The 23,328-nt window shown below is 40.3% G+C and overlaps 1 protein-coding gene across 3 annotated transcripts in view; it reads right to left on the bottom strand.

Moving 5' to 3' along the window:
* Positions 1 to 23,328, bottom strand: part of PTPRE (protein tyrosine phosphatase receptor type E) — a 142,733-nt gene that overhangs the window by 31,026 nt on the left and 88,379 nt on the right. For 2 of the 3 annotated variants that reach the window (XM_081955333.1, XM_081955332.1), the window contains exons 4-7: positions 12,099 to 12,201; positions 11,703 to 11,776; positions 9,810 to 9,946; positions 2,462 to 2,552 (exon numbers count right to left, since the gene is read on the bottom strand). In XM_081955333.1, coding sequence (XP_081811459.1) covers positions 2,462 to 2,552; positions 9,810 to 9,946; positions 11,703 to 11,776; positions 12,099 to 12,201 — 405 coding nt within the window. Of the gene's footprint in view, positions 1 to 2,461; positions 2,553 to 9,809; positions 9,947 to 11,702; positions 11,777 to 11,871; positions 11,976 to 12,098; positions 12,202 to 23,328 lie in introns of those variants that run through there. The other variant, XM_081955334.1, reaches the window with a different exon arrangement.

The following is a 23,328-nucleotide window of genomic DNA, read 5'->3' as shown; positions in this document are numbered from 1 at the left end:
TACATTTAAAATAATATACAATTTCTGCAAGTGAACTGGTCTGTTCATTTGCTGACACCAAAGATGAGGAAAAGCAGGTATCGTTAGAAACGATTAAAGAAATATTGTAAGATAGTTTGATTAGGGAACTGATGCTGGCTAGGTCAGGAGAATGGGATTCTGAGGTTTCCTCTAATTTCATTGTAACCGTAGTTGTTATTTTTATGTCACACTGTTGATAATTTATCTCTTACTAAATATGCAAATATATATGTATTGGCCTGGGTCAGATATAAAAGTGAGAGTGTTATTACTTAAATTCTTTTGTTATAATGTCCATGGAGATTGTCAGTCATCCAGGTCACGGTTGTTCCAAAGGTGCTTTTTCAAGAGGTAATTGGATTTTCTGATTTTTCTCTGAAGATGTTTCGCTTCTCATCCAAGCTTCCAGAAAAAGCAGATAATCCAGTTGCCCCCTTGAAAAATCACCCTTGGGACTTTTGTTATAATATATTACATTTTGAATTGCAAACTCCCTAGGTTAAGTATGCATGTATGTATGCATGCATGTCTGTATGCGTGCATGTCTGTATATAAAGTATATCACAGGAGTACACCCCCCTCACATTTTGTAAATATTTAAGTGCATCTTTTGATGTAACAACACTGAAGAAATGACACTTGGCTACAATGTAGTGAGTGTACAGCTTATATAACAGTATAAATGTGCTGTCCCTCAAAATAACGCAACACACAGCCATTAATGTCACAGCCACATTTACATTGTTATACAAGCTGTATACTCACTACTTTGCATTGTAGCCAAGTGTCATTTCTTCAGTGTTGTCACATGAAAAGATATACTTAAATATTTACAATATGTGAGGGGGTGTACTCACTTCTGTGATATACTGTATGTATGTACAGATGGATGGATGGATGATGATGATGTGCATATGCATGTATCATATTTCTATGATCACCCATCTCATAAAATGTGACTCTGGGCAGTATACTATCAAAGAATAAAAGCCATTTAAAAAAAAATTAACAAAAAGAAAAATTAAAATTGTTATTAAAAAGCTTAGGATATATCATCAGAAAGCACAACAACCTCATCAGATCACAACTCCTATGTGATCTACTGGCCTGTTGATGCAACCAGGATTTTAGGAACTTCTGGAAATCCCATCAGCGGAGATAGGGCCAGTCTCGTTTCGGGACTGAAGTTTCACAGAATAGTTGCCATGGCAGAAAAGGTCCATCTCCTGGGTCCCACCAGATGTAACTCTTTGGCAGAAGGGCCAAAACCATATTTCTTCTGCAAGACCTCATGGGATGGACCGATGTAATCAGTTCAACCAGCTCAAATACCAGGCCCCATGGCATGAAGAGCTTTAAAGATAAAAACAGCCCCTTGAATAGAACTCTAAAGCAGCCAATGTAACATCTGGAGCAGATGCACAACATATGCGACTCCAGGGACACACATAACTGCCCACACCACCATATTCTGTACCAGCTGAAGCTCTCAGATACTTTTTAAGGACAGCCCCCATTACAATAGTCTATCTGGGCCACGAGTGAACATGAGCAGACCTCTCTGATTCAGGAACAGGCACAATTGTAACATAACACAAAGCTGTTCAAAGACCTTCCTAGCCACAATTACCACCTGTTTTTTGAACAAGAATCATAAGCCTAGGAGGACCTACAAGATGAGCAATTGTCTGTCTATACACCCAGTACCAAAGATAGCATAGTCCCAGAACTGACAGGCCCGATTAAAAAAACAGAGCCATTCAAACTTTCTAAGGTTAAGTTGAAGCCTATTGTTCCCAAACCAGAATCCATAGCCTCCAGGCACTGGGATTTGACATCAACAGCACTGCTTAATTTGCTTAAGGGGCAGAAATGTATAATTGGGTATCATCTGTGTACTGATAATACCTCACCAGATGGAAACAGATGAGCTCACTCAGCAGCTACATGTAGATATTGAATAGGAGAGAATAGAGCACTGAATATGTGATACTTGCATAATAAATGCAGAGGGCAGGATTCCCCCCCTCCCCCCCCCCATCATCACCAACTAGTATCAACCACAGAGAAAGGTGGAGAACAAGGACAGCAGAGTTCTGCCCATTCCCAATTCTTCTGAGCTAGTTCGGAAGAATCCATCAAAAGCTGATAAGAGGATATGGGTCACTCCTGCCCAGCTCTTGCCACCAAAAAGCATGACTAATGCTATTTTCATCATATTCAGACCTGAATGCTGACTAAAAGGTTTGAGGTGACTTATAAATATTATTAAACAAACAAACAAACAGATGTTTATACCACCTTAAATGTATTAGCCTTGCTCTCATAAGACAGTTGCCTATCTTTGCTAGCTGTTTTTAATATGACCAGCTGCTTGATCATACTGTACTATTTAGAATTTTGAAATATATATCTATATCTATATATCAGCAATACTTACAAGGTAATATGTTGGGGTATCTGTTTTTTTCTCTGTTTTCCTCTTTGTTTGCCATCTCAAGTGTTCCTTGCAAATATCCAGGTGGTAATGACTACAGAAAATATAAATTGTCTGACTTAAAACAGCAATCAATAACAAAAAGAGTTGATGGTTAAAATACATTTTGATATTTTTATGAAATTTTATATTACCTATATCAGAATATTAGTTGTCTTACATTCATCCTAAAAGTCATTTCAAAAATTATTGAATGCACCAAGCAAGAAACAAACTCGATTCCTAAGCTAAACAGACCTTTTTCCTTTTTGATATTTTTTCTTGTGTGATATAAACCTCTTATCTGAAAATGACTTACGTATTATGGATATCATAAATCTATCCTGAATAAAATCTGTCTATAGTTTTACCTAAAATTGTTAAATAACCTTCTTGCTTAAGGTTTGTAAATATTCATATTGGTAAATATAAAATATAACTGAAAGCAGAGTTAACAGTGATAACTATAGAATTCAACTTCTTAATAGCATGCATTGAAAATAAGAAACTACAAATGCACAAGATAATGAGCCAATTATGTTAGTATGACTCAAATCAAATCAAACCAAACATTTATTGTCAATGCGCAACATGTGTACAATAAAACTGAATTTCACTGCTAGTGAAAATTTTGAGTAGTTCAGAGAACCGAACCTCTGACTGGCCTCCCCCCTATCTATTCTCTGCCTCCCGAGTCCCAGCTGATAGGGAGGAAATGGGGATTTTGCAGTAACTTTCCCATCGAATGTGGTGGTAATGGAGAATTTACAGTATCCTTCCCCTGCAATGCCCACCAAGTCATGCCCAAAGAACTGGTAGTAAAATGTTTGAATCCCACCACTGAATACATCTCAATAACTCAATAAATAAAAGAATCCCTAAACCCAAATAAATAATAACTATCACACATTCCTATAAACATATATAGTGTATCTTTACCTTTGATAAAGTGGAAATTAGTAAGGCTGTGCAAAGCTTTGGTTTTTCCACAATGCACTTTAATGGCACACTCAATAGGGTCAAAAAAATCAGAATCACACAAATTGAACCCTTGTGCCTTTTACACATATGTGTGAGGTTGTGCAGGCGCGAAAGAGGTACAGCTTCACATATATAAATGGAAGTTGTAAACCGTGCTGAATATAAATTTACAGATGACTATCTAACCCCATCTTGAGCACATCCAGTAAAGGGAATCCATCATTTTTGGATAGTGATTCCATTTTCAGACCATTTTTCAAAGGACTTAGCGTCTTATTCTCTGATAGGTTCCTGTAGTTTTTTGGCAAGGTTTTTCAGAAACAGTAGTTTGTCATTGATTGCTTTCTAGGGCTAGGAGGAAGTGACTGGCCCAAGGTCACCCAGCTGGCTTTGTGCCTAGGCTGGGCCTAGAATTCACACATTCACAGTTTCTAGTGTGATGCCTTAACCACTACACAAAACTGAGTTAAACAGCTACCCATGATCCATGCAGGCTGTAGCACTGCAACCTTCATCCTGCCTCTAGTTCCAAATCACTGCTGAATGGTGTTGTTTTGAGTGAAGCCAATCCAGACTTAATAGACAAGAGAGCTGGTTTTATCTTTTGATTTACTACCAATCCGTGTCACCACCAGGCAATACGGAGAACATCAAGCAATCATAACACCGAAACCAGAATGAAGGAGGGCTAATTTGTCAACTGTCAACTGTTTTCTTTGTGGAGGGTGATTTGCCTGCTCCTCAGCACAGACCCTCTCTGAGAATTAGTTCAGTTCATTTTCAAAAATTCAACATTAATTCAATTAATTCAAAATCACACAGAAAAATACCAAAGCAGAAATGGCCCCCAAAAGAAGAGAAAGATATTTCCAAGATTCTGTATCTGGTTAAGTCTTATAAAGTGGGAGAACTAAAACTGACAACTTGAAGACTTGAAACTAATAAGCAACGAAGGCAATTCTGTCAGAAAATTACTGCGTATAATTTCAGATTTAACTTGCACCTAGCATAGTTCTGGTCAACCCCTATATCCAGATCTGAGCAAACACACAGGCCATTCAGTATAACTGGCGGGGGGGGGGGGAGGAGGAGGAGAGAGAAAGGGAAATGGGGGGAAAGGAGGGAGGAGAGAGATTTCACAGGTACTTTTTCTTCATGAGATAAAATAAGGGAGCTCTGCTGCCTTTCTGTTGTAGCCTGGAGAAAAACTGGTAAAAAAAAAAATAGGAGGAGGTATGGATGGTTATGAAAGGAACTCAGAAAGTGCTAAGGAAAGCAGCAAATTCTGGGAGAAAAAATAACTGATCTGAAGCTGGATAGTGGTGGTAGGATGAACTAACATGCCTGTCCCTTCCCAAATGCAACTCTAATGACACCCACAATAAGTCAGCTGACCTTACACATTTTGCACATCTTGAAGCTGCAGCAAGAAAGTGTTAAATTTAAATCTGAGACATCTAATTATAAATTACAGCTATTTCGCTCAGCGAGAGCTTAGGATAAACTGCAGGTGAGGATCAAGTTCTATAAATACTTCTTGGTTGTTTAATGGATTAAATTGCACCTCACAACTACTTACTCTATTATTATATCTCTCACACAGGGGGAGAATATACCTTTTGAATTGCATATTTCCAAATTAGACAGGGCGGAATTTATGTTGTATTTCTACAACTAGTAAATGTCAATTTACAAATAAATGTAATTTACAAACTGCTCACTCCAGGAGTTCAATTCTGAGCGGCTCAAGGTTGACTTGGCCTTCCATCCTTCTGAGGTTGGTAAAACGACGCGCAAATTGTTGGGGGCAATATGCTGACTCTGTAAATCACTTAGAGAGAGCTGTAAAACACTATGAAACAGTGTATAAGGCTAAGTGCTATTTGGATGGAGTCTTACATTAATATACTTTAACCGGTTGGCATTACTCCTAAACTGATCAGAAGCTATCTCTACTGCTCATATGCTATTTGCAATATGAAGGAAGATCAGCCTTTTGCTCTTACAGCAAATACAGTAACAAAAGTGGGTGTATATGGATGCTTGAAAATCCTAATAAAATAATACAGGGATCAAATCTTATAACTTATACATATAGATCCGCTCTGTGAGGAAGATGGACAGTTAAGAGTTTGATGACTAAATAAATACATCATGGTCTTAATCATCATTGGGTTTAAATCAGATGTGCACTCTGAAGATTTTTCTTTCCAAACCAGCAAAAAACAGCCTGTACAATTACCATATTTTCTGGCTTATAAGATGACTTTTTAACCCAAAAAAATTATTTCAAAAATCAGGGATCGTTTTATACGCTGGGTATAAGAAAGGCCATACCAAACAAACCAAAACAAAACCATCAACTGGTGTATAGAAAATAAAATAACGATATTGATGTTGATTAAAAACGTGTTCATTTGAATGAGGTTGTTTGGGGGGGGGGGAAATTGGCTGCCCTTGTCAGCTCGCCATTTGCTCCTCAGTCACCCCTGCCAACCCGCCCTGTGCCCTGGGGACCCAAGCACCTCCTGCCTGCCTGGCTGGGCTGTCGCCCTGCTGCTAGCAGGTGGAGGAGCCGATAGGCTGGCTGCTGGTGCCAGCTCGGAGCGCTCCGCTGCTGCTGGTCCCCCTCGCGCTTTGCCCCCCCTCCTCTTTGCAGGGATCCAGCAGGGAAAATGGGATGCTCGAGGCCCCAGAAAGGGGTGCAGTAGAAGGGAGTCAGCCCTTGGAAAGCATAGGACTTGGATGTCTCCCTCCTCCCCCTGGCTTGGCCCTTTCTCACTCGCTATTGAGAGTCAGAAGGGAACTGGCCAAGGCGATGCCAGAGCCTCGGTTGCTTCATGTGAGATTGTGCTGCAGCTCCGTCCACAGAGCGTTTGTGTGTGTGTGTGTGTGTGTGTGTAACTCCTGCGCTGAAATTCCAATGCAGGCAGACACGTGCTTGCAACCCCGAACAGCCCTCTGCCTTAATCATGTTAATCGGTAGTCGGTAGTTGGTCTCATGTGTTGCGCAACATTGGTGTCTGTGGCGGGCCTGTTTTCACATTAAAAGTTTGGTGACTGAAATAATAGGCAAGGAGAGCTGGGCCAGGGATTAAAAAGGAACAAGCTGAACGTTCTCCTATAGTGGAATTCCATAGGTAATCAAAACTGCTTTTCCCGATCTGCTTTTGGGACCTGCGTGACACAATACAGCTGGAAGGTACAGGTAGGCTTCCAATTGCAACAGTTGCTATAGTGACCATTCAAACTTACATCCTTACTGGAAAAAAATGACTTCTTACCACTTTTTTCAGAGTTACAATCTTTGTAGCATCTCCCATGATCAGGGGATCAAAATTCAGATGCTTGGCAACTGGTTCAAACTTATGATGGTTGCTGTGTCCCAAGGTCGTATGATCAATGTTTGCAACCTTTTGACAACCTTTTGATTTCGGAAAGAGGCAGAGGATTAGGGGAGCTCTTAAAAGAAAAAGCCGACATAGCGCCTCATATTCTGTTTTTCGGGCATATAGGAGACAGAATCCGGTCTAGTAGCCTGGAAGCCCTATAATACAGGCAATGCTCATAGCCTTGGTGGTTTGTGGGCTGTTCACTTCTCCTCAAGCGAAGAAACCCCCTGTTTGGTGACAGCAGGGAGTATCCATGTCCCGGCGTTTCCTTCAACTCCCCGCCTTTTTTCTCTGTCAGCTGAGGCGGTGGGGAGAGTTGCTGGGCAGGGAGGATGCTTGCGGAGACTTCTCTCTCCAAAGCGCTGGGAAAAGCCATCTGGGTACGAAAGGTGGCCCGGAGCCGCCTTTACTTTCAAAGCAGCAATGTGGGTCTTGGATATTTGGCCTGAATTGGACTGAAGCCTGTTCCCCCCAACTCACCCCCATTACCAGAGAAGCCAATCCGACTCATCTGGGGTCCAGTTTGGGGAAGGGAAGTGTTGGAAGGAAAAACCACCTGGTTCAGTTCCAAGCTGAGAGAAAGGCGCTGGAAATAAAATGGAGGCTGATTGGCTATTTGGTGTGCCTCGGAAGTTACGGTGAGTATAGCCCAAACCCTATATTTTAATAGGAAAAGTAGGGGGTCATCTTATACACCCAGTTGCCTTATACCCCGGAAAATACGGTAATGTTTACTAGATAATAAGGAAGTGTCTTGTGTAGGTTACATTCTGTTGCCACAACATAAATATGTCATATTTGTTGCTTTAATATGTATGCTTGCTTTGGCTTTGTATTTTTTTTTAAACAGAAAGTCATCCCCCTCCCCCCTTCTCTCTCTCTTTCTCTCTCTCTCTCTCTCTCACACACACACACACGCAAAACAGGAACATACATAACTGAAAACTGACCATGAATAACTATAAACTAAATATACTATATATTATTTTGATACTATGGTTTTTCTTAATTTTACTTCAATATATTTGGCAAAAATAAAAGTAAGAAGTGAGCTTTTATGGAAGCTTTTTAAAAAATTACTTTGCCCTTTGAGTACTTTCATTTTTTTTTTTGCATAATCAGACAAATTGTGTAAAACTGGAAAACTGAACTTCCCTTTGTTTTCTGAGACAAGGGAGTTTTATTTTTTAAAAAAGACTTGTTTCTATTTCAGTAGTTCTCCAGAAAGTCACTTGAGGAACAAACACAGAACAAGTATAAAATCAACTTTCATACTCGTTTTAAGCATGACCATTTTCATTGGAGATTTGTATTGTTGTCTTTTCCTAACATATTTAACTACACGACTCAATATACCCACATTCATTCAGATTTGAAAAGGCAAGTTTTAAACATGTAATCATAATGGCTGACAAACAGTCCTGCCAATTACAAAGCTACACTCTACACGTGTGTAGAGTGTGACAGTTTAATTGACAACCTTTTCACTTAGATAAACGTAAAATGAATGTAAACATGGGATCATCATAGCTACATCAGAGAACTGATGAAACCCAATCAGAACTGAAGGTAAATTCATTTTAAGATTATCTATCAGCTATTCGCCAGCCTCACAACTCATGCAACCACAATGCAGCAGGAAGCAAGAAATACTCTGAAGTGAGACACTATATTTAGTTTTAAATCAATCCTTCTTAACTTGGGGCCCTTGAGATTTTTGGGTCTTCAATCTCACTATTTCCAGCCTCCATGAGAGGGAGATTGAAATGAGATAGCTGTTATGATTATCCATCTTCTGCATTAGGTATCTTTAAAAAGTTCTTACTACTTATTTTTTTCTTTTAAAAAATTCTATAAGAAGGCAAAACTGTTTTGGATGACAACTCCTACAATTGCTTGTTGTTGGCCTTCCTGGCTAGGTTCTGGTGAAAGGCAGTTATCAAATGTTCTGCCACAGCATTAAAAACTGGATGATTTTTAAAAGGCAGGGCTTATAATTCTGGAAAGAAGAAGGATCTGTTAGTATGAAAGAAGCAACATGCATCTTTCATCACATAATGATGAAATGCTTAATTAATGCTTAAAACGAGTATGAAAGTTGATTTTATACTTGTTCTGTGTTTGTTCCTCAAGTGACTTTCTGGAGAACTACTGAAATAGAAACAAGTCCTTTTTTAAAAATAAAATCACATAATGAGCTAACACTCCTGTTTAATGGAAATAAACCCCAAAGGTTAGGTTTAAGATTTAAACCATGGTTTTAAAACCAGAATGTTTGGGTCCAAATAACACATTAAGGAAGAAGCGGTCATATTTCATTATTATTTTAGTATATAAATCTTTCTTTCGTCACCTCGTTTTAAATATTTTGAAATTGTTATGAAGTTCATATAACCCTAATTCCCAAGGCTAAAACTTAGGGATTCTGTAAGATGTAAGAATTGCTGAGAGTCAGGCATCATATATTATTACAGATAGTATTAATATAGATTATTACTCATGATAATGTAAAACATCTAGAAAAATGTCAATGAATTTGCCACTTAGTTCAGGACTGTCAAACTCGCTTCCCGTGGGCCGTATGCATCATACAACGGTCACACTCATGCCCGGTTTAGCAAAGGAGAAAAAAGTCCCAATATATCACGTGATGCTGCCCTGACAACACGAGTTTGAGACTGGTAGCTGAATAGCAACAAGATATAGGATTGGAAATCTCATTTCCAAAAAAAGGTAGAGATCCCTTTAAACTCTGATTTTGTTAATAATAATATAATAATGTACACAGGACAGGAACATACAATATCTGAACAATCCCAAAGCATGAAAGTGAAAAATACAAAACTAACTTTTATTGTTCACTTAAAAACTTGTTCATTTTATTTGCCATCTTTCATTTAAGAAAACCAAAATGAAGTAACAAAATAAGGGCAACTTACATTAAACTCTTCTCGAAACAACTTCCCATCATCAGCTGCTCTTATCCGAATTTCTTCTTCCAAAAGTTCTACTGGAATAGGAAAATACTTTTTTGGGCCAGAAGGAGACTGTCTGAGAAGCATCACTCTCTGCTGTTCTGTGAAAAGAAAATGAAAGCATACCGTATGTATTTATATTTCCTATTTCTAAACCACCCACCTCTCTCAGAGAGGGGCTCTGGATTGTATCCAGTCTAATCAACATATATGTAATGTATAAAATTAACATTAAAATGTTAAAATTATTTAATATTATTTTTAATTTTAAGATTATGACATAAAATTTCAAACAAGTAAAAAAAAATTCAAGATGGCCACATCATTAGTTAATACAGGCGGGGGGGCTCGCATGGGGCCAGCCAGCCCCTCGGGTGCATTGTTTTTTGTGCTGCCCCCCTCCTGGGCAAGGACATAGAGTCAAGTTTTAACTCCTTTGCAGAAGGCCAGGAGAGTGGAACATTGCCTCACTTCTGGCAGATGTTCCATAATGCAGCAGTAATGCCAGAGAAGGTTCTCTCCCCAGATCCAACTAACCAAAATTCTTTTTAAAAAAAATATTTTTATTGTTTTTACATTTAAAATAATGCAGCACAGCAAAGCCGTTTATGGCCATACAATCAAAATATATACACATAATCTCATCCATTAGCTGTCAGCCTACTTAATACATTATCTATCCTTCTATCAAATCACATTATTTACAATTTGTTCCAGTCTTGTCACCTTGTCTTATACCAATAATAAAATCTGTTCCAAACTTCATAATATTCCGATTCCCCTTTATTTAGCCAAAATTCTTTGACTGATGGGTATGCAGTACCCTCCGTGTTTGATTGAGTGGGATGGGCTAAATTGATGGGGTGAAGTAAATTCTACAGGTAGCCTGATACCTATGCCAGGTGATGATCAACTCCTTGAACTGCACCTGGAAGCAAACTGGCACCCAGTGCACTTCATGGAGCAAGGATGTTATGTTTGCCCTTCATTGGGCACCAAATATGGCCCACGCAGCTTCATTCTGTAGCAGTTAAAGCTTCTGGATATTTTTCAATGCACAGAATGCATTGCAATAATACAGCTGGCTGTACTATGTGCGCAACCAAAAAGCAACATATATTTTACTTTCATTGCACATTTAAAATAAAAACTTAAAATTAAGACCACATCTGTACAGCTAACATAAAAAGAAAACTTGACAAGAATTACTAGCTTTACAGTCTTTTCTGAAAAATGGATTCTAACTGCAAGAATGATGTAGAAAAGGATTCAATAATGGATTTACATCTGAAACCAGTTAAGGTCTCAATAACTAAAATACACATACAAATAATATATCAGAAGAATGATTTGGAAAGTTTTCTTATTCTGGTCTTACAAAAGGAATGTCTTAAAATACTGAAGCAAGAAATGTATGTGTTATATGTACTGTATTGTTATATGATAAAGTTATGTGGGTGTTCAGCATGTAAAGAAACTAACTCAAATTTCTTTTCACCTTCCTCCTTTACATGTTAATTCATATTTTTTACAGTTCTGTTTGTCATGTTTGTCATTTAGTTCCTTATTTAAAATTATTATGCAGTTCAAAATTGATTCCATAAAAATTTACACATAAAATTAGTTCTACATCTAACACATATTTAAATGGAATTACTAAAATTATAACTTAATGCAATGCAATGTTTTTAAAAAGATCTTTCTGAACTGAATTGTAATATAAATGCAAATGTTAATGTGTGAACAAAAATATGTGAACAAATCCTCTCTAAAGAGTAATCTATTTGCTTCCCCTTTCAATATTACATTGTTTTAAAAAGTACATTTTTATATACGATTGAATCAATTGATAATTACCTTGCTCTTCTAAGATTCCATTTGGCATTTTTTTATCAGTGGAATTTACAACTGCTTTTCTATGTCTTCGTAACCTTAATAAATATAACAAGCATTAAGAAGACTATAGTATAGGTCTCACGAGACTAAATAAGTTACAAAAAAACATTCTATATTATGGCTCACAAACCCAGTAACTCTGGAGAAGGTTCTTCTAATCATTTTTTTTCCAGTTATAAATATATATTGTAGCTGATGCACAGAAACGGTGTGTAACATCCTCCATCCACTACACTGATTAATGTGGGAAACTACAGACAGCACAGCTGCGGCTATGCAACTTTCATTTCCTTATGAGATCACATGGTAATAACAAGAAACAACTAGTTCCACATCAAGAGCGTGATTCATACATACCTAAAGAAATATCCAGCTAAAATAATTGAAATTATGAACACTAAAATCAGGATCAGCATTGAAGTCAGTAAATGCGATGGCTGACCGTTTTCTCTAGGAGGATCTAAAAATTAAAAACAGAAACATGAGATGGTGCTAAATCACCCATTGATAACAAATAGAGAATTAGTGAAGCAGAAGCATGTGACTTATACACAGCGTTTTCTAAGTAATATTTTTCTGTCGCTACCAGATATAAAGAAAATTTATTAGGATAAAGATTATTTTAAATATTTTTTAAAAAACCATGTTAAAGCACAGAAATACTTTGGAGCTTTTTTCTCTCATTAGAACTTATGTATATATATATTTATTAAATTTATTAAATTTATAGACCGCCCCCACTCCCCGAAGGGACTCGGGGCGGTGTACAGACCACACAATAAAAACAGTATACAAAATTAAATATTCCTAGATACCCGTAAAATCAAATTAAATACTAGGCTGTACAGTATGATTAAAAATTAAAACAACCTAAAAACCTACCCCTAAAAATTTAAAATACAGGCTAGAGGGACACAAAACTACAGTTAGGCCAGGCCAGCTAAGCTGAACAGGTGGGTCTTAAGCTTCTTACGGAAGGAGCGGAGATCGGTGGTTATTCTAATATCGGGGGGAGGTCATTCCAGAGGGTCGAGCCCATCACAGAGAAGGCCCTACTCCTGGGCGTCGCCCGCTGGCACTGCCTAGTGGACGGCACCCGGAGGAGTCCCTCCCTGTGAGAGCGAATCGGCCGCAGGGATGTATGGGGCAGGATGCGATCCCGCAAATACCTAGGTCCTGTGCCATGGAGCGCTTTAAAGATGATAGTCAACACCTTGAAACGCACCCGAAAAGCCACAGGTAGCCAGTGCAGCCCGCGCAGGAGAGGTGTTACATGAGAGTACCTAGTACCTCCCATAATTGCCCGCGCGGCCGCATTCTTGACCAACTGCAGCCTTCGGGTGCATCTCAAGGGAAGCCCCATGTAGAGGGCATTACAATAGTCCAATTGGGGACGTCACTAGCGCATGGGTGACTGTGTGCAGGGCGCTCCGGTCCAATAGGGGGCGCAATTGGTGCACCAGGTGAACCTGGTGGAACGCCCCCCTTGCCACGGCTGTCACATGGTCATCCATTGACAGCCGGGCATCCAGGAGGACACCCAAATTGCGTGCCCGCTCCACGGGGCCAGCTGTTCGCCCCCGATGGCCAGTGATGGAACCCACTGGTTGAACCGGGGCGCCGGTAACCACAGCCACTCCGTCTTGGAGGGGTTGAGCTTGAATCTGTTACTGCCCATCCAGACCCGTACGGCCTCCAGGCACCGGGACATCATTTCGATGGCCTCATTGGGGTGGTTCGGGGTAGAGATGTACAGCTGAGTGTCGTCAGCGTACAAATGGCACTCAACCCCAAAACCACGAATGATCTCACCCAGCGGCTTCATATATGTGTTGAACAGGAGAGGCGAGAGGACCGACCCCTGCGGCACCTCACAAGTGAGCGGCCTCAGGGTCGACCTCTGCCCCCCTGTCAGGACACATTGCACTCGGCCAGAGAGGTAGGAGGAGAACCACCGCAAAACGGTACCCCTCACCCCCAACCCCTCTAGACGACGCAATAGGATACCATGGTCGATGGTATCAAAAGCAGCCGAGAGGTCTAATAGGACCAGGATGGAGGAGCAACCCCCATCTCTGGCCCTCCAGAGATCATCCACCAACGCGACCAAAGCCGTCTCCGTGCTGTGGCCGGGCCGGAAACCGGACTGGCGCGGGTCTAGATAATCAATTTCCTCCAAGTGGTGTGGGAACTGTTGTGCCACCACACTCTATACAACTTCGCCAAAAAGCAAAGGTTGGAGACAGGACGATAGTTAGCTAATATAGCTGGGTCCAGGGAAGGCTTCTTGAGTAGGGGCCTCACCACTGCCTCTTTTAAGACGGCTGGCACGAACCCCTCTCTCAAGGAGGCGTTGACTAACTCCTGGAGCCAGCCTTGTGTGACCTCCCAGGATGCCAGTATAAGCCAGGAGTGACACGGGTCCAATAAACATGTAGTGGCTTGCAGTCGCCCACGCAACCTGTCCATCTCATCGGCAGTAACAGAGTCAAACTCCTCCCAGAGTGGTCCCTCAAGACTTGCCTCCGACGTCCCTCCTAGACCACTGAAGGGGACCCACTCGCTACGGATCTGAGCGATTTTGTCCTGCAGATATTCCCCAAATACCTCTGCTCTACCCTGCAAGGGGGCTTCCCGCGGCCTCTGTAAAAGGAGGGAGTGGGTCACCCAAAACAGGGCGGCAGGGCGGTTGTCTGCGGACGCAATAAGGGCGACACAATATTGACGCCTGGCCACTCTTAATGCCACAAGGTAGGTCCGTAAATAGGCTCTCACCTGTGTTCGGTCAGATTCAGAGCGTGAAGATCTCCATCTGCTCTCTATGCGTCTCTTGTGGCGCTTTATCACCCTCAGCTCCTCAGTAAACCAAGGGGCCTGGGTGGATCGCTGCCGCAGAAGAGGCCGCAAAGGCGCAACCCGGTCCATGGCCCCGGCAGCCGCACTGTTCCATGCGGCCACCAGGTCCTCTATCCGGGAGTGGGTCAGGACTACAGGAAGTGGCCCAAGCTCCGTCTGGAACCTATCAGGTTCCATCAGGCACCTGGGGCGGAACCATCTAGGACATTCCGGTTCCACCTCCCCGCGATGGGGAGTAGCGCCCGGGAAGTCGAGCCAGAGAAGTGAGTGATCTGACCATGACAGGGGTGTAATAACTAATTCCCCTACTCCCAGATCACTCCTCCACTGGTCAGAGACAAAAATAAGGTCCAGCGTGTGACCTCCCTCGTGTGTGGGGCCCTGAATTATTTGGGTCAGGTCCATGGCTGTCATGGAAGCCATGAACTCCCGAGCCACCTCAGATGATTCCCCTGTCGACGGCAGGTTGAAATCCCCCATAATCAATAGTTTGGGGGTCTCAACCGCCATCTCGGCGATCACCTTGAGGAGCTCTGGCAGGGCCGCTGATGCATAGCGAGGAGCCAAGTATACAATCAGGAAGCCCAACTGTTTCCCCACTTCACGCATAGGGACTCACACCCGGATATCTGTGGCACAGTGAACTCTCTCGGCTCCAGACCTTCCCTTACAATAACCGCTACCCCGCCGCCCCTACCCAGGGCCCGAGGCTGATGAAATGCATGGTACCCCGGTGGACACATTTCCACGAGGGGGAGACCCCCCTCGCGGCCCAACCAGGTCTCTGTAATCCCTGCAAGGTCCGGCTCCCCCTCCGAAACCAAATCATTAATGAGGGGGGCCTTATTGACAACGGACCTTGCGTTGCACATCATCAGCCTCAGGCCCTGGCTCTGTAGGTCCTGGCCACCTAGAGTGCGGGGGTTGGGACAGATGACCGGTCGTGTCCAATGACCACGGTCTCCCAACCGGCAACAAAATCTTTGTCAGCCCTCGCACCTACCCTTCCCCACGACCGTTGGGATGACAAGACCCTCTACTGGAATATCGTTATTCCCCCTCCCCTCCGTAGCTCTGCTCACTCCCCTACCAACCTCACCTGTCAGCCTGGCACTAGCCCCTCCCTCGGCCTGACTAACCCACCCCCCACCCTGGGACCCACTAAAATATGTAATATGTGTATTGTATATGTAGGGAGTCCTTGACTTACGAACACAATTGGGGCAAAAATTCCTGTTGCTAAGTGAGGCAATTGTTAAGTAAATTCTATCACATTTTACAACCTTCCGTGCCACAGTTGTTAGGTGAATCACTGCACCTGTTAAATTAGCAAGTGAATCTAGATTCCCCCCTCACTTTGCTTGTTAGAAGTTTGCAAAATGAGATTGCATGACCCCAGGACACTGCAACCATCATGAATGCTGCAATGATTGTAAGTATGAAAAATGGTCATAAGTCACTTTTTTCTGCACCATTGTAACTTTGAATGGTCACTAAACAGTTGTAAGTTGAGGACTGTACAATGGCAGTTGTCACTCTACCTCTGCTTTAATTGGGATACATGTAAAATCTGAACAACCTAATGTAATATATGTTTTTATTTATTGCAGGCCAGAGCTGAGGAATCTGAGGAAATTTGAAGAACTAGAGTGTAAAGAGAACACAATAATAATTTCGAGATGATTGAAATAGAGCCAAGCATTCAATCAAGTGCCCATAAAATATCAATTTTATCAAAATTATTAATAATCAGTTAATCTCAACCCGCAAATTATTTTTTTAAAATTAAATGGGAATTAATATTTATTTCTAGTATCATACTAAATCATGGCACATTTATCTTCTTTTCTACAAAGGATGATACAAAACTAGACAGTAGTATAACATTTAAGCAGTTCAATATTGTGAATGATATTAATAGCAACTCAAGAAGAAAGCAAAAATGAGCTATGGCAAAAGGAATAAAAAATAGTATATACTAATAACACATATTTGTCACAAAAATAACATGTATGTTTTCAAAATAGAGAAAAACTCAGAAAACACACTTCATGTCAAAGTATGTCAGGACTTTTGACTCAACCTAAATATTTTAGTACAGAAGAAAATGAATTGTTTTAAACCAGTGGTGAAATTCAAAATTTTTCCCTACCGGTTCTGTGGGCGTGGCTTGGGGAGGTCATGTGATGACTGGGTGGGTGTGCCCAATTTGTTTTTACTTTTTAAAGCATAAAAATGCTTTAAAAAAGTTTTTAAAAAGTACCAACGATCAGCTGTGCAACAATCAGCTGTGCCGCGCGATTGTCAGAACTTTTTTTTTACATTTTAAAGTATTTTTTATTACCGGTTCGGGTGAACCAGTAGCATTTTGATTACTAGTTTGAGCGAATCGGCCCGGACCAGTAGCATTTCACCCCTGTTTTAAACTCTCATTTATCTTTGTGCTAAGCAATCCCACAAATAATGCTTATTAGAGGAATTCAGCTTAAATATGAAGTTGAAAAAAGAGTTTTAGTGCATTGTCTAGTTTTTCCTGAGCATGCTGATGATAATTCTCTTGCTTTACAGAGTTCTTACTTTGGCTGTAATTTTGTCAGTAATCTCTAATTTCAGAGTTTTGGGGGAATGAAACTTTCTTAAATAATGTTTATTTGAATTTCTTTACTCAGTGATTTTCCTCATTATGTCAAATTACACAAGCTATTGCAAATTATATACTAGAAAGAAATCTGTGTGAAAATTGACATTATTTAATAAAGATTTTACTAACAACAAAAAACATGTTGCTCAATGAAAATGCTGAGATAAAATACCTCTGACCATTTTTTGAACAGCATTGAAAAATTACCCATTAAAATGTTTGTAGAATAGGGATTTTGTGAGATTTATAATTCACCCTCGCAGCCACAGTGCTATTTCACTGAAAATGAATTTACTAAGCATAAATTTGAAAAAAAAAGGATACATTATCTGGCAATTGTATGCAAACTTTGCATTCATATATTTCTCAAACCATACTAGGCTTTAAATGACAGCACACTTTATAGACTTCCTGTTTTGAAGATAATACAACATAAGAAAATGGTGTTCTCAAAATTACAATTTTCAAGTCTTCGCCTCTCTCCAAGTTACAAAAGACAAAAATAGTAACAAAGCAACTCTAACAAAAGGTATACTAGATTTGCCCAGATGAATTGGGATCCATCAGATTTAAGAAATATTTTTCATGATTTCAATGAAATCAAAAACAAGGGATAAATTGAAATAAAAGTGCAAACTATATAACCCAGTGGAAGAGAGAGAGAAAACCACACAAAGAGCAGAAATATACAAACTAATGAGCCTCTTAGATAGCATAAACACTTGGTATGCCTGCACAATAGAAACTGAAAGAAAAAGATAGCAGAAAATTATGATCACACACAACAATGCTTTATGTAGGAATGTATTCTGAGTTTAGGTAATGCAACAAAATATTACATTTAATATTTTTAACTTTAGGTTTTATTTCCATGAAATACAACATGGGTCTTAAGATCAATCCTTTATATTCCTAGTCCAAAAGGAGTGAAAAATATATTGTTCCTGCAAACATCCCAAACTGGAAATTAGGGAGCAGCAACGAAAAAAATTCCACATCAATTTTATACCAATTACTATTTTGTTAGTTACAGAAAAGATAAACCAGAATAGCAAACAGATAACCCTGTCACATTCACCATCAACATGTTAGTGTTAAAGCATTTCCAGAAGTATCTTTATAAATCCAATCCAATAGCAATTGAACATTGCATTATTCTGGTTGTTAATATTTTACTGCTGCTGAAATAATTATTATACCATAGTTAGTTTCCCAAACTTTAGGCATATGATTTTTGGGGTCTTCAAAGCATGAGTAGTTTGGAGATATTTGGTTCAAAGTTATTTGTAGTTACTTCTGTGACCATTTTATGACTGGTATGTCCTCCCGTGGTAGCTATTTTAGGATCTTCCACGTACCCATGGTAATATGCCTTTCTCCTGTGCCCAATATAGAAAGAAACAGAGAACATAGAATAATAGAGTTGGAAGGGACATTGGAGGTCTTCTAGTCCAAGCCCCTGTTCAAGTAGGAGACCCCATTCTATTCTGGAAAAATTGATATAATTTCTTTTTTAAAACCTCCACTGATACAGCACACATTTCTGGAGGCAAGCCATTGCACTGATTAATTGTTGTCACTGTCAGAAAATTTGTCCTTAGTTCTAGGTTGGATCATTCTTTAATGATCTTCCACTCATTACTTCTTGTTCTACTCCTAGGAACTGAATTCAGAATGAAACTCAGAAATTTCTGCCCGCTCCCAGGCATTTTTCTATGCCTTCCAAATGTCTAGGCCAGCAATGGTGAACCTTCTTTGGCTCGGTTGCCATGAGCGGGGGGAGCACAGGGGGGGGGGGTCGTGTGTGGCCGTGCCGCAACCATAATGCAGTGCGCGACCCCCCCATTTTTTGCATGCTTTTTCACCCTCCCTAGGCTTCAGAGGCTTTATAGGAGCCTGGGGAGTGCGAAACACTCCCCGCCGTTCCCCCGGAAGCCCTCTGGAGGTTTCAGGAGCTTCCCTGAATGCTCCGGAGGACGAAAAACGACCCTACGAGCAAACTGGAAGCACTGCGCGATTCCAGAAGTGAACCGGTAGTAAAATAAATTGAAACCCACTGCATGGATCCCTTAACTTCTCTCACCACAATCCCTGACCTTACCTGAAGCTAGTAAGCATGGAGATAGTCAGGCATAGCATGATAGGAGGCAACAAATTAATACTTGCCATTAGCTCCTAACCAGAGGTAAAAGAAAAAGAAGGCTTGGCTGCCAGGTGAAGTTTTTCTCTCTGGCCTTTATAAAGAAATAAAGAGTCCCATGGCCAGATGGGAAAGGTGTAGTGAACCAATTGAACCTACTGCTCACCAACCTCCTTCAGCTGCAATCTCTATGCAAATCAAAATGCTTGCAGAGAAGCTTTTGTGAGATTTTCCACTGGATAACTCAAGTTTCTTACCAGATTAACAATTGGTAAGGAGACAATCCTAGGGCTGCGACTGGAGTCTGAATGTTGCTTAAACCAGTGTCCCACACTTCCTGTGTAATTAATCATATGCCCTTGGATCTACCAAATTTCCTACCACTAACATATAAAACTGACACTGAACTCAGCCAAGTGTTCATTTCAATAGACTGGAGAAGAACACTCCATATTCTGGTTATTCATATTGCAACAAGGCTCAGAAGGGAATGCCAAAGTATCAGCTTACATTTGTAAGGAATCTTTTTGTTCTTTGTACTTCTCAAATACTACAGTAAAAATATGTAGATAATTTTTAAAATTTTAATTTAAGATGAATGTCCATATCATTCCCTTCAGCCTTCAAAAACCCAGGAAAATGGAATTTGTTTGGAGTATACTCCTAGTGTTGGGTAGGCAACATATATCTATATACAATAACAAATGGTCGTTGTTGCTTTAAATGGGTGAATGTACTTATCAGCTGTAATTAACTTTACAATAAGAGGGAGTCAGGAGAGCTCTCGCTCTCTCTGCTTGTCCTATGCTTGATAACTACTTGCTTGCTTGATGACTGGAACGTGAACTGCGAATCAACATTTTTTTCTCTCTAGCTGTACATCCCACTGCACTATTTTCTGTCTCCCAACGGAGATACCCCTAACACTGGTTATGGGCCCAGTGTACCCAGTGTATCCAGAATGCCAGCTGCAGCGTTAAGAGAGTGGAGTTGCTACACACGTTATAGTTTTGCAAATATCTGGTTAGTCAGATATACCTGGGAAGATGGCACAAGGCCAAACTCCGAATTTCTCGTTGGTCACCCAGCTGGATGGCAAACTACGTATCCTGATCTGCAAAATGTAGTTTGCTATTGCGTAGTGTTGTGTACTGGCGAGCCCGGCCAGCAGAGGGCATTCAGAGAAGCACCTCTGATTGGTCCAGGCGCGCCTGCCGGCCAGCGGGAAAAATACCCGAATCCTATTGGTTCACCGTCTGACAGCTGCATGTATAAATAGCTGTCAGACAGTCCCTGTTGTGCTTGTTCCTGTCAGTTCTGTTCTGTTAAATAAACGTGTTCCTAGCACCCAGCTGTGTCCATCTCCTCAGTACAAGCTTCAACACGTAGTGAAGGGCTATGGGTCGTAGTACAGACCCCACCAGATATCACTGCCTGGGATGCAAACGATGATGATGATGCAAAGAAGATTGCAGAGTTCCAGAGAAGGAATGAACGGGCATTATGCATTATTGGTCTTACACTGGCTGACCAACAACTGAGTCATATCCGAGGTGAAAACACTGCTGTTAAATGTTGGGACAATTTAAAGAAACTATATGTTCGAGACTCTGCGGGTGCCCATATTAATATTACAAGAAAACTCTTTAGAACACGACTCACCAAGGGTGGTAACATGCTACCTATCTGAATTACATGAAACAGATGTAAGCTCTTTCTCAAGAGCTACATGAGAAAGAGTTAATTTTTTCGGAGCAGCACCAAGTTTATATTATTCTCTCATCACTTGATGAAAGCTACGACGATTTTGTAACGTCTTTTGAAGTTCTATCTCAACAGGACATTACATTGAGCTCCACTACCTCAAGACTGCTGGAAGAGTCTAGAAGAAGAGAAGAAAACAGTTAAGAGAGAGGACGCCAGAGAGCAGTGATTTACCTAGTTATGTATATACTGGAAAATGTTGTTATAATTATGGTAAGAAGGGTCACATTGCCAGGTTTTGCAAAAAGCCAAAACCACAGAACCTCTACAATTTAGAAAACATGAGATTAATGTAACTATACCTAATAATGCATCATTTAACCACAATTTGTGGATTATCGACAGTGGGGTGTCGATGTGCATTACTAAAGATAGAAAAAACTTTGTAAAGTTGGTCACAAGTAAACAACACGTTTCTTTAGCGAATGGGTGGAGGCTAGAGGTATCAGCTGAAGGTATTGCTAAATGTCCATGTATTGCCGAAACATTGCATTTGTTATATGTACCAGAAATTAGGTTTAGTTTGCTTTCAGTTAGAGTTTTGGTTAATCATGGCTACATTGTAACATTTAAAGGGGATAATTGTTTTATTGAAAAAGAGGGTATTAAGGTTACTGCTAAGCTACAAGATGGGTTATATGTAATGTCTGATTCCTATGTTGCTAATTCTGTGTGTTCGAATGTTAAACCACACAATGAGTGTATTCATTTAGTGCATAGGCGAATGGGACATATCAGTTTCAAAATGTTGCAAGAAACAGTGAAGTTAGTTGATGGAGTGAAGATAAAGCCATATAGCCAATATATAAATTGTAATGTTTGTAATGAACAGAAGAGAAGAGCTACTCCGGCTAATAGGTTAAACTGGTTTAAGACCAAGAAACCATTAGAAGTGGTATTTGCAGACTTAATAGGGCCAATGAAACCTAGTTGGGGGTGGTGGTGCCTGTTATGTACTAAGCATTTTAGACCACTATTCCAGATATGGTTTTTGTTTTTTGTTAAAGAACAAAACAGAAAAATTTCAACGGTTCACTAAATTTATAGAGAGGAAAACAACTCATAAGATTATCACCATAGTGACTGATAATGGTACAGAATTCATAAACTCCAATTTTACAACTATGTTGCAAAAGGCTGGTACACAACATAAACGTTCTGTACCTTATCGCCCATAGCATAATGCATTTGTGGAAAGAAGAGGGCAGACACTGCAATCTATAGTTAGAACGATGCTGGCTGATGCTGGATTGCCTGAATCATTGTGGGGTGAGGCGATGATGTGTGGAAATCATATTTTAAACAACGTAACACCACAACTGGTGAAATACCGTTTACCAGATGGTATGGCAAGAAACCAGACCTCAGTTACATACACATATTTGGAACTCCAGCATGGGTTCATATTCCCTCACAATTAAGACATAAAGGACAAGAAAGAGCTCAACAGCTAATTTTTATAGGCTATAATTCTAACTACCGGTCATACAGATTTTGGCAAAAAGAATCAACAAAGGTTGTTAGCAGTGCAAATGCCAAATTTATGGAACATATAGGGTGGAAAAGGTTAGATCCAAATAATGAAATGATTATAGAAACCAAGCCAAGCACTAATGAAGATGATGAGAAACCAGCATTGAATAATAAAAATGAGTTGTCTACTGAAGAGGGAGTAGTAGAGCAGGAACAAGTAAAAATAGAAAGTCCGACAATAAGTCCTGAGTTATCAAGGTGTTCTACACGAGTAACTAAGCCACCTGATAGGTATCAGGCAACTATGGTTTATCAGATTAACAAAGTTCCTGCAAGGTATCATGAATTGACCACATTTCCTCTAGAAGATCAAAAGGAATGGAGAACTGCAATGACTAAAGAACTTAAGTCTTTGCAGAATATGAAAGTATATGAAAACACTGTTTTACCTCCAGGTAAGAAAACAATTGGTAATAAGTGGATATATAAAATAAAAACTGGAGTAGACGGAGCTATAACATATAAGGCTAGGCTGGTGGCTCAAGGTTTTGACCAAACAGCCACAGATTACGATGAAGTGTTCGCACCTAATCTAAAATCCACTACACTTAGAGCCGCTTGGGCTGCAAAAAATAAGTATTTGATTAAACACTTAGATGTAGAAACAGCTTATCTCCATGCACCAGTACAACACACAATCCATATGAAAAAAC

Source organism: Natrix helvetica, assembly GCF_964273705.1.
Source record: "Natrix helvetica genome assembly, chromosome: 5".
Taxonomy (NCBI): Eukaryota; Metazoa; Chordata; class Lepidosauria; order Squamata; family Natricidae; genus Natrix; species Natrix helvetica.
The sequence above is the reverse complement of the archived record's forward strand: the minus strand, read 5'-3'. Positions and strand labels throughout refer to the sequence as shown.